Consider the following 12,690-nt stretch of genomic DNA (forward strand, 5'->3'; position numbering starts at 1 on the left):
ATTTATTTATTCACATGTCCATCTCCTCTACCACAAATGCTCCTTGAGGACAGACACGGGGTCTTATTCATTTGTGTATCCCCAGTACCTTGAATGGTGCCTCAATCACGGTAACTGCTCAATAACTGCTGAAAGAATGGCTGGCCAATGGTGTGAGATTGTCAGCTCATCATGGGCAGGGATGATTTATTATACCCACTTCTGTTGTACCTCTTAACATAATGCTAGACAGTATGTTAGGCCCTCAATATTTGCCTAATCACTATGTCTCAACCATTCTGCTTCGAGGGCCCGCTAAACCCCAGCTCTCTTCAGTATCTCAGCAACTGTGTAATGAAAAAAAAAATGTGAAGCACAGTATGAAATGGTGCTCTTTACTTCAGCACACCTGTATAATCTCTCTCTCGTAGCATAACAATTACTGAACTATTTGGTAATCTAAGATTCAGTGCCAGTTAAAGAACGATTCTTAGCCTAGGAGTATTAATGATCTTAAAATAAGCCTATCCCTGAGTTCATGTAAGTTTGTGTGTCTGTGCAGTTTGTTGATAATGTGTGCATTTGTTGAGGAATTCATAGTTTCCATCAGATCCTCAAAGGGTCTCATGACTTAACAAAGATTAAAAACCACTTGTTTTGAAATTGTATAAGGCGTTAAGGAAGAATGTCTCCAGATATCGTCAAATGGCCGCCTAGAAGCTAATATAAGAAGACAAAACCTCCCAAACGATACATTTTTCCTTCACTGTCATACAGTAGAATCCTTTGAGTCTGAAAGGGAGACTTGGGAAATACAACTAATTTTCCTGTTTGTGACCATGGTGGCCATGACGACGTGCCTCGCCAACCCCTAACACCAGGGATCTTAATTGACAACATGCCGCCTTGCTCTGAAACCCGTCACCACATTTGCACCAAGGCCTTGCTTCCCATTGGCTGCCCCAAGCCAGTGACAGAGCAAGGCCGGCAGGCTAAGGTAGGCCTGTTTTGGAGATCACAGACTCCTTCCACGGCCAACTTTGGACCCCTAATGACCTTGCTGAGCTTCCCTTTGACTGCTTAGTGGTCTATGGTACTCCCACCACTGTCCTTCCTTCTCTCCTTCACTCAGCGTCCGTCTTGTATTGAGGTCTGATGGCTCTCCCAGCCTTCTCTGTATCCCTCCCCATTTTTTCTCATAGGCAATTCCCCTAATAAAATCCTTATATATTTAATCCCCTCTTGGGCATCTTCTTCTCAGGGAACCAACGTAATAATGTTGCCTAAGCCGCCACTCTGGCCATTACCATGTCGGACCTGCTGCCTCTGTGCTGTGTTTCACATAGGAAGCAAGAACTCTTAAACAGCATCCTTCTGTAATACACCCAGGCATCAGAGCAGCCTAGCAAATCACAACTAGAAAGAAAACAAGTGTTATCACTCTTGACACAGGGAAGGTGATACTAACCTTTGTCAGACACCTCTACTGTCAAGTTGTACTGTGGGGTGTCTTGCTTCCGCAAGGACTGCAAGGCTAACTGGAACATTCCTGAGTAGGCTTGGACCAGGAAGAGTCCATCTCTAGGAACTTTGGGGGTTTGATCCACAATTCTGTATCCTAAAACACTGTTGATAGTGTTTTCTTCATCCATGTCATGAGCAATAAGTGTTCCAATACTGCTCCCTGTAGAGAAGAAAAGAAGGAAACCCATCCATTATAGGCTCTTTTTACTCTGTTAAAAAATGATTTCACTGAAGAATCAGGTCCCTAGAAAGCACTGGAAGTAACTTTGAGCAGCAGACTAAAGTTCTTAGATCGATGTTGGTTCTTCTAACCCTTTCAGTAGCGCAGTGTGTGGAGAAGTGTCTTAGTCCGCTAAGGGCACCATAACAAAGTACCACAAACTGGATGGCTTTAACAACAGAAACTTATTTTCTCACAGTTTCTGGACACTAGAGGTCTGAGATCAAGGTGTCAGCAGGGTTGATTTCTTCTGAGACCTTTCTCCTTGGCTTGTAGATAGCTGTCTGGTGCATGTGTTTTCACATGGTCTTCCCCTGTACTTGTATCTGTCCAGATTTTTTCTTCTTAGAAGGACACCAGTCATATTGGCTTAAGACCCACACTAATGACATCATTTTAACTTAATTACCTCTTTAAAGACCCTATCTCTAAATAATAGTCACCCTTTGAGGTGCTGGAAGTTAGGACTTCACCATATGAATTTTGGGAGGACACAGTTCAGGTGTCCTTGAGATGAAATCATCCTGGATTTGGGTTTTTTTTTAAATTTACTTTTGGCTATGTTGGGTCTTCTTGCTGTCCACGGGCTTTCTCTAGTTGTGGCAAGAGGGGGCTACTCTTCGTTGCAGTGTGTGGGCTTCTCATTGCGGTGGCTTCTCTTGTTGCAGAGCACAGGTTCTAGGCACACGGGCTTCAATTGTTATGGCACACGGGCTCAGTAGCTGTGGTTCGCGGGCTCTAGAGCACAAGCTCAGTAGTTGTGGCACGCGGCTTAACGGCTCCACGACATGTGGGATCTCCCCGGACCAGGGATCGAACCTGTGTCCCCTGCATTGGCAGGCGGATTCTTAACCACTACACCACCAGGGAAGTCCCTCATCCTGGATTTGGAGTGGGCCTTAAATCCAGTGGTGGGCGTTCTTATAAGAGGAAGAGAAGACACAGAGACGCCCACGGAGGAGGAGGCAATGTGAAGAGAGCGCAGAGACCGCAGCGTTGCTGCCACAAGCAGCCAAGGAGCCACAAGGAACCAGAAGAGGCAAGGAAGAATTCTCCCCTAGCTGGCACCTTGATTTCAGACTTCTAGTCTCCAGAACTCTTAGCAAATAAATTTCTGTGGTTTTAAGTCACCAAGTCTGTGGTAATTTGTTACGGCCACCCTCAGACACTAATACACAAGGCAAATGGTAAAACTAAACAAGGACAAGCCAACCGTGGTTACTTCTAAGTAACTTCCTGGAAAAATGGCAGAGACTGACTCCACCCCAAAGATAAAGACGGGCACGGGACGGAGAGCAGGGACCGTCTCTGCCTTGCTGCAGTTTATGGTCCTAAGTTTTACTTCTGTTGACGTCTCAGTCCAGGGAGTTCCAGAAGTTCGGCTCTGACTCAGTGCTTCACCCAGGTCTGGCTGAGTTCTGATAGGTGCTGGGTCATCTTGCTCTGTGAAATGGGAATTGTGGGTTTCTCTACACACAGCCAGAATCCCACGTGAGGGCTACAACTTGAATATATATTCCCCACTTGCGGAGGTCGGTTTCATCCCCTTCACCATGTTACTTTGCATCTACTGATTTACAGGGAGATTTGGAGGGTTTGTGAGGGGAGGAATGGAAGTACCTATGTTATGTCTATAATGGAGCTGGCACGTGCAGACGTGTCTCATGGGCTGGGGAGGCGGGGCAACGTGGGTAGCAGAAGAGAACACGTATCTAGTGTTGCAGCTGCTGCCATTTCCGCTTTCACAAACAACCGAGTCACCTTTGGAACATGCATCTGCCCTTGTAAGAAAAGCATCTGTGTGTTGGAATGAAAGAGCGTCTTGCTAACTTCTGTGATTGTTTGGTGTCTGAGCAGCCCTGCTCTGGACCTTTCGCCCCAGCAAGTGAGCATAACACAGAGGACACTGTCCTTCTCTCACCACGGAGGAAACCTCCAGCTGTCAGAGGTACCGTGAAGACTGCTGACGTCAGTGACAGGGAAATTCCAGTAGGAGACACCACTCATTGGGAACAGAGAACTTATGAATGAGCCAGGAGTCAAAGAAGTGCCATGTCCCTGAGTGACAAAGGCCAGGAACAAGTGGCAGCCCAAACTGATTCAGAGGTACATACAGCAACTCTTGGGACACTCAGAAATACTTTAGGGAGGTGGGGCTTTTACCAGAGGATGAAGTTCCTGTATGAACACAAAGGTCTTGGTAGCAGGTGGGATTTCAGAATTAATGTTGTTATTGCTGAGACTTGGGGACATGAGTCCCACAAGATTCTGGCCAATATAAGACACCGAACAGGAGAATATAAATGTACTAAGGAATAATTGAGTATTTTATTGAGCTAGACAGTAAGCCCCCAAAAGGCAGGGACATTTTTTGTACCCCTTTGGGCTACATATAGAGAATAGACTCAATCTGTGTTGATTTATAAGAATTCCTGGTCCATTAAGTCCACAATTCAAGACTTTGTGAAATATTGTTACAAAATAAATTCTCACTTTTGGAGATGCAAATAGCATGCTGCATCCCTGAACAATTTGTTTTACCAACAAGGACATCCTCAGCAGCTTCAGAAAACTAGTACTGTCCTCCTCCCAAATAAGGCAGGCAGCCTCTACAGTGACTCCCAGCAATCCCCCCAACCCTGATATCGATGCCTTGGTGTAACCTCCTCCTTTTGAGTGCGAACTGGGCCTAGTGACTCATTTCTAATGAATATAGCAAAAGTTATGGGATGTTACTTCCGAGATTAGTTATAAGAAGATTGACTTCCATCTTTTTTTTTTGCGGTACGCGGGCCTCTCACTGTTGTGGTCTCTCCCGTTGCGGAGCACAGGCTCTGGACGTGCAGGCTCAGCGGCCATGGCTCACGGGCCCAGCTGCTCCGCAGCATGTGGGATCCTCCCGGACTGGGGCACAAACACGTGTCCCCTGCATCGGCAGGCGGACTCTCAACCACTGCGCCACCAGGGAAGCCCCTGACTTCCATCTTACTTGCCATTTCTTGAGCTCTCTCCCTTTCTCTTTCTCTCTCTCTCTGAATCAAAGGCACTCACCTCACATCTAGATTCTGAATCAAAGGCATACACCCCATATCCAGATTCCTGACTTCCAGAAACTGTGAGATAATAAATGTTTGCTGTTTTAAGCTGCTAAATTTTGGGACAATTTGTTATGCAACATAGATGACTGATACACTAAATGTTAGGCCCTGTGCAAAGAGACTTGAGGTATCATCTACAAAGGTCTTCAAAGGTCTTCTGCCTTCATTCAGCATCACAGACCATCCCATATTTTCAAGAAGGGTGATGCCATAGGTGTTTCTTGGCTATTGTCACACATTTCATTGTTACTCCACTGTCACTTTAGAAGATTCTTCCTTAAAATTAACTGAAATCCTTCAAACTGTCGTTTAATACTTCCCGTTGTAAGAATAACTGGAATAAATGAAAAAGAGAAGACCTAAGCAGAACACAGTGACAATAGATAGCCTACATATGACTCTTGACAGCAAGAAGGGAAAAAAGTGAGCATTGAGCAAGCAGGCCATGTGAGCAGTGTCCACCAAGACAGACACACAGCACTGTGTGAAAAGTGTGTGGCAAGAAGAGTAAAGAGATCAAAAGAAAATGATGAGAATGCCCATGAGGCAGGTGAGGATCTGCCTACAAGGGCAGCCAAGCCCTGGGAATGGTAGTCATGAGAGCCTGCTAACCCCTTAAGCCCTGAAACGTACACGAAACAGACAAAAACACTTCAAGCAATGCCAGCCTGCTCAGCCAATGGGCTCAGCACCAAGGGGTAATAGACAATAGGTGTCCCAAATCTAGCAAAGTCATAAAACTCCCAGAAATCACAGTGCTCTAATAGTAGTCGTCCCTGTACAAAACTAAAGCTATCCTGGCACAGTACAAGGAAACAAAACAGGTCAAGAACAAAAGGTCAAAAACAGATAGGATTTGAACTTCATCTTCCAGCCTCATGAGCTATTATCAGCTTCCTAGAGAGGGACAATCAAGGGTCAATTGCAGGATATCTGACATTGGGTGTGAATGTTTGTTTAAATTATTTACCAAGTTTGATGGGATTTTACCTGTCACTGAGTTTGTTGAAGGCAAATAAGAATCTATGGAGAAACCTTGCAGGGGCTTCCCTGGTGGCGCAGTGGTTAAGAATCCGCCCGCCAATGCGGGAGACGCAGGTTCGGGCCCTGGTCCAGGAGGATCCCATGTGCCGCGGAGCTACTGAGCCCGTGTGCCACGACTGCTGAACCCACGTGCCACAACTACTGAAGCCCGTGAGCCTGGAGCCTGTGCTCCGCAACAAGAGAAGCCAACACAATAGGCATGTGCACCGCAATGAAGAGTGGCCCATGCTCTCCACAACTGGAGAGGGCCCGCGTGCACCAACGGAGACCCACTGCAGCCAAAAATAAATAAAATAGATGAATTATAGAAAAAAAAAATAGAATCTGCCTGCCAATGCAGGGGACACGGGTTCGATCCCTGGTCCGGGAAGATCCTACATGCCGCCGAGCAACTAAGCCCGTGTGCCACAACTACAGAGCCTGAGCTCTTGAGCCCATGAGTCACAACTACTGAAGCCCGTGCGCCACAACTACTGAAGCCTGTGTGCCTAGAGCCTGTGCTCCACAACAAGAAAAGCCACTGCCATGAAAAGCCCTCGCACCACAACGAAGACTAGCCCCCGCTCGCTGTAACTAGAGAAAGCTGGCGCACAGCAATGGAAGACCCAACGCAGCCAATAAATAAATAAAATCTAAAAAAAAACCTTGCAAAAGATAACCTTATACATGGATACAGGATACTGGTGTAAATGGTTACAGTGTTAGTGGTAGTGGTAAGGGTGGTAGTAGTAGTAGTAATAGTAGTGGCAGTAACAGTGCTCGGAGTATGAGTAATGGTTATAAAATGTCCAATTTTGAAAACCTCTTCCCAGATATTGCTTGAAATTAAATACTGTACCTATGTGAGTCCCAAAGTCTAGTCTACCTCTATGCTGTGCTGGGCATGGACCACTGATCCCCAATCAGGTTTACCTGCCCACCTTTTACTTGACAAGGAGGAGAAAGGGATTACAGAGTTAACATAGGGAGGACAGATACACAGTTTCTTACCTATTTGTTCATTCTCCTGGACCTCAAGTACAGTCACTGTAGATGGACACGTAGGTGGATTATCATTAATGTCTTTAACTTTCACTTGAATTTGCAGTGGAAGTGCGAGTGGTTTTCTGTACTCATCCCTTGCAACCGCATAAAAAACATACTACAACGAGATCAGAGTTAAGACATGAATCCTTCATCATCCCCTTTAAAAGGCAGAGAAAACAACCATTTCAACGCTACTTCATTTATCCCCTTATCATCAATTCGCTTAGAATTGGGAAATGAGAAAATATAAAATGGGCTGAATTTGTGAGGGTATTATCATGTCTCTGAGAGCAATAATGCCCTGAGCTTCAGAACACAGTTTGGGGGATATTGGTGGGGGGCTGGGTGTTAAGTAAAATTGTTTCTGCTCTCAGATATCCATGGGCCCAGGATCTCATCACCTGTGAAACTCCTCCTAATTTTACTCACTGCATCCTTTTCTTCTCGGTCCAAGGGCTGAGTCACATAGATATCTCCTTCCTGGTCAATTAAAAATGGGAATTTTGATGTCTTCTCCTTTTCCACTAATGAATATAACGCACCTGGTTCGTTCCACCGCACCTACAGGGCCCAAAGTGAATTGTTAGGAAAGATACATCCGGACAGGGAGAACTGGAAAGGAAATAAATGATCTTCTGGTTCTCGATCTGAAATTTCTGACAACCTTGTTTAGATGTCTGTGGTTTCTTATAACTACTAAATTACATTTTTCGTTTTCAGCTTAAAATAATCCCTCCGCTTTTTTCTCCTTTGTACTAAGTTATATTGCTCCAAATAAGCATAGAGGGGTATTTTTCTTCTCTAAAGCAATTCTTTGTGAACCCTCTAAAGAGTTTGTGCGTTGTTCTTTTGAAAGTCCGAAGGTGAAGATTTCATGTCATGAAACACCAATTTAAGAAACAAAATGTATTTAGTAGCGGCATTATCTGATCACTAAGCCATGATGGACAACAAGCTCCCAGAACTCACCAGTGAAGACGATGCGACACTTTCAGTTCTTCACCATGCTATTATTTAAGCAAGACAAATGACACATAAATAAAGAACATCCCTCCCTTAAGTCTTTAGTCTTAAAGACTTCAGGGATAAGAATATTTGCCAACAGACTTCCCTGGGTGCGCAGTGGTTAAGAATCCGCCTGCCAATGCAGGTGACACGGGCTCGATCCCTGATGAGGGAAGATCCCACATGCTGTGGAGCAACGAAGCCCACGCACCACAACTACTGAGCCTGCACTCTACAGCCCACAAGCCACAACTACTGAAGCCCACGCACCGCAACGAAGAGCAGCCCCCACTCACCGCAACTAGAGAAAAGCCCGCGTGCAGCAACGAAGACCCAACGCAGCCAAAAAGAAATAAATTAACTCATTAATTACTTTTTTAAAACAAAGAATATTTGCCAACTCCTAGAGTTGTTTTGTAAACAACTTGGCAAAAAAAATCAATAAAGTGGTGCTGGGAAAACTGGACTACTACACGTAAAAGAATGAAATCAGATCACTTCCTAACACCATACACAAAAATAAACTCAAAGTGGATTAAAGACCTAAATGTAAGGCCAGACACTATCAAACTCTTAGAGGAAAACATAGGCAGGACACTCTATGACATAAATCACAGCAAGATCCTTTTTGACCCACCTCCTAGAGAAATGGAAATAAAAACAAAAATAAACGAATGGGAAAGGAAACAACAAACAATGCAAAAAGACAACCCTCAGAATGGGAGAAAATACTGCAAACCAAGCAACTGACAAAGGATTAATCTCCAAAATATACAAGCAGCTCATGCACTCAATATCAAAACAATAAACAACCCAATCTGAAAATGGGCAGAAGACCTAAATAGACATTTCTCCAAAGAAGACATACAGATTGCCAACAAACACATGAAAAGATGCTCAACATCACTAATCATTAGAGAAATGCAAATCAAAACCACAATGAGGTATCACATCACACCAGTCGGTCCGAATGGCCATCATCAAGATATCTAGAAACAATAAATGCTGGAAAGGGTGTGGTGAAAAGGGAACCCCCCTGCATTGTTGGTGGGAATGTAAATTGATACAGCCACTATGGAGAACAGGATGGAGGTTCCTTAAAAAACTAAAAATAGAACTACCATATAACCCAGCAATCCCACTACTGGGCATATACCCTGAGAAAACCATAATTCAAAGAGAGTCATGTACCAAAATGTTCATTGAAGCACTATTTACAATAGCCAGGACATGGAAGCCACCTAAGTGTCCATCAACAGATGAATGGATGAAGAAGATGTGGCACATATATACAATGGAATATTACTCAGCCATAAAAAGAAACGAAATTGAGTTATTTGTAGTGAGGCGGATAGACATAGAGACTGTCATACAGAATGATGTAAGTCAGAAAGAAAAAAACAAATCCCATACGCTAACACATGTATATGGAATCTAAGAAAAAAAATGGTTCTGATGAACCTAGGGGCAGGACAGGAATAAAGACACAGACATAGAGAATGGACTTGAGGACACGGAGAGGGGGAAGGGTAAGCTGGGACGAAGTGAGAGAGTGACATGGACATATATACACTACCAAATGTAAAATAGATAGCTAGTTGGAAGCAGCCGCATAGCACAGGGAGATCGGCTCAGTGCTCTGTGACCACCTAGAGGGGTGGGATAGGGAGGGTGGGAGGGAGGTGTAAGAGGGAGGGGATATGGGGATATAAGTGAATATAGCTGATTCACTTTGTTATACAGCAGAAACTAACACGACATTGTAAAGCAATTGTAAAGCAATAAAGGTGTTTGAAAAAAAAATCAGTAAACTCAATACTAAGACCTATCTACTTGATACAGACAGAGCCTGGCCTATCTGATAGTCTAGTACTAATAACAACACGTACTGAGGGTTTTACCCCATTCCAGACATAATTCTAAACACTTTTATATGTTATCTCATTAAATCCTCAAACAGCCCCATGAGGTAGAGACTATTGTTATCCCCACCTTATAAATGGGGAAACTAGGGCACAAAAATTTAAGTGACTTGCCTCTAGTCTTACAGCCATTTGAAATTTCCACACTAAACTATTCTCTCAAACCAGCTTGGGAAGGGTATCCCTTTCTAGTTATTTAAGCACACCCTCTGTCCAAGACAAAAACCATGTTCTTAGTTGTAAGCGAGCTCCTTTGATGTCCTAAAAATTCAGCCTAAGTTCTCTCTTGAGCTGTCCCCCTCCACTCTTATTCAGTTTCAAACCACACAAAGTACTTTCCCCAGGCCTAGGTATTGGGTGTGGCTCTTTAGATTTTCTTTTCTTTGACAGCCCTAAGTGAAAACAAGTGTATGTGTTCTTTTTAGCATTTACAAATCCTTATGAAGGTAACCTAAACAATAAACAGGAAGACTTTAGTAAAGGAACCCAATCTGAAATTCTCACGGTAAAGAGTCCTGACATAGTTTCTTAGCTGGTAAAGCAGAATATTTCTTGCTTTCATTCTTTTTTTTTTTTTCCTCTGAAGGTGAAATTCATTAATTCAATGTTTAATAAATAAAAATCCTTTCAAGTTAGATGATAGATATGGTGGGATAGGCCATTCCAGGACCCCTTAGCAACAACAGTGTCATCTAAAAAAAATTAGGGCTACTACAGACTACAACTCCTTCATAACGTTAATACCTTTTATTCACTTCCACAGATACTAATTAATTTCCACAACAACCCAAAGATCTGTTATTATCCCCATTTTATTGGTGAGAAGTTGGGGCTCATAACAGTTTATCTGCTTCCAAATCCAGTGCTCTCCCACTAACTCACAGCTTTTGCATCAAGAAACTTCCTGATCTTCCAGAAAAGATCAGATCTGGGTGAACCCCAGAGTGGATTTCCAGGAGCTAAAGAAAGAGGAGGGGGCTCAGGATGAACACCAGCCATAGAGGTGGGACCGGGGGAGAGTTTGAATGGAGGGGAGAGGTACCCACAGGAGATGGAGTTGGCAGGGGTGGGCTCCAAGGGTAAAGGTCATCTGCTCAGCTTTTACACTTGACCAGTCTTATCTCTGTTCCTCAGCCTGTGATGGGTTGAGTCTTTCGCATAGAGATTTTTCCCAAAGGAATAAGAAACAGCCTTTCAAAAATAATTTGCAGCCCCCAATTTGAATCATGTACATGTACCATATACAGCCCACTCTAGGGCAGCCATATCCTACACTCTTGACAGGGAACAACAGTATTATCTACTTGGAAGGTGAAGGTGAGTGAAGTTCTCTTTTAAAACTCATATATATATATATATATATATATATATATATATATATACACACACACACACACACATATATATCTGAATCCAAGTTATAAAGTCCAGAGTTTACCCATGATGGCAAACTCCAGAGACTTGGGGCCAGAGACCTTGTCTATTTAGTTTGCTTCCTAATGATGCTATGCAGAAATGTCAGTGAAGACCATGAGGGTGGGCCCCTACAATGTGAGTGCTGATTGACTGGGTAGGCTCTAGGCATTCCTTGGGCACTACCTGAGTGATTTTAATGGGGTAAGGATTAGTTGAATTTTCTTCAATCTCCACTGGTTCTGGTGCTTTCCAAATATTCTCCTTCACCGTAATATCCACAGATGTGGTGCCACTAAAGGAATGCTCATTCTGGCCTCGCATGTCCTCCACTGAGACCACCAGCTTGTAGGAAGGATTCTTCAAAGGATCCAGTTCCTGGGATCCTATGGGAAGTAGGAGAGAAAAGAAAAGGAAATGTCTCTGAAGGTGATACAGATCTAGGTCCTTTTAACTGCCTCAGAGAGTCATATGAGGACATCACTTAACTTACCTGCTAGAGTAAGTGAAATTGCCCCTGTTTTGTTGTTGATCTGAAAGTACATGACATTGTTGACCTTGGGAAGCTGCATGATAATTTTATAAATAAGCTGGCCGTTGGGTGTGGCTGGATCATCCAAGTCTGTAGCATTGACATACATAAAGGGCTTTCCTGTTTAACAAAATGTACCCAGAAAAAAAAGATATTAATTGAAACCCAAACCAACCACAGACACATTTGCCTTCTAAGAGGCAGAAATAGAATGGAGGAAGGTGCCATAATTCATATCAGTGGTGAAATAATTCTTTATTCTGCCCCTTTCCTCTAGGATGAGGTTTCTTAATTCTTTATTCTGCCCCTTTCCTCTAGGATGAGGTTTCTTATGGTCTAGGGACTTCTAGAGGTCTTTGAGACCATTTTTAGGGTCATACATGTGTGAAAGACCCATTCAAATCACAACATAAGGGCTTCCCTGGTGGCGCAGTGGTTGAGAGTCCACCTGCCGATGCAGGGGGCACGGGTTCGTGCCCCGGTCCGGGAAGATCCCACATGCCACAGAGCGGCTGGGCCCGTGAGCCATGGCTGCTGAGCCTGCGCGTCCAGAGCCTGTGCTCCGCAATGGGAGAGGCCACAGCGGTGAGAGGCCCGCGCACCGCAAAAAAAAAAAAATATATATATATATAATTTGATGGATTTTAGCATAAAGGAGTATCCCAAAAAAGGCATTAATATGGTTTCGGATTCTACATTGAAAATAACATTTAAGAAACCACCACTTGTTGAGTTTTGGTCTAGTATCAAAGAATATCCACAGTTATCTGAAGCGTTATTTTACACTATTAACACTGTGTAAGGAGAGTTTTTCTTTAAATGTTTCAACCAAAACAGCATATGGCAACAAAATGAATGCAGAAACAGAAATGAGAATTCAACTGTTCTCAATTAATCCAGACATTAAAGAGATGTGCAAAGATTAAA

The 12,690-nt window shown here is 43.6% G+C and overlaps 1 protein-coding gene across 1 annotated transcript in view; it reads right to left on the minus strand.

Annotated features, from left to right (window-relative positions):
* CDH17 (cadherin 17) overlaps positions 1 to 12,690 on the minus strand; it is a 91,956-nt gene that overhangs the window by 42,401 nt on the left and 36,865 nt on the right. Inside the window, exons 6-10 of the mRNA XM_024765432.1 lie at positions 11,725 to 11,883; positions 11,418 to 11,617; positions 7,321 to 7,452; positions 6,856 to 7,006; positions 1,448 to 1,663 (exon numbers count right to left, since the gene is read on the minus strand). Of these exons, the coding sequence (XP_024621200.1) occupies positions 1,448 to 1,663; positions 6,856 to 7,006; positions 7,321 to 7,452; positions 11,418 to 11,617; positions 11,725 to 11,883 (858 nt within the window). The remainder of the gene's footprint in view (positions 1 to 1,447; positions 1,664 to 6,855; positions 7,007 to 7,320; positions 7,453 to 11,417; positions 11,618 to 11,724; positions 11,884 to 12,690) is intronic.

The sequence above is a fragment of the Neophocaena asiaeorientalis genome, unplaced genomic scaffold, assembly GCF_003031525.2.
Source record: "Neophocaena asiaeorientalis asiaeorientalis breed wild unplaced genomic scaffold, Neophocaena_asiaeorientalis_V1.1 scaffold353, whole genome shotgun sequence".
NCBI lineage: Eukaryota > Metazoa > Chordata > Mammalia > Artiodactyla > Phocoenidae > Neophocaena > Neophocaena asiaeorientalis.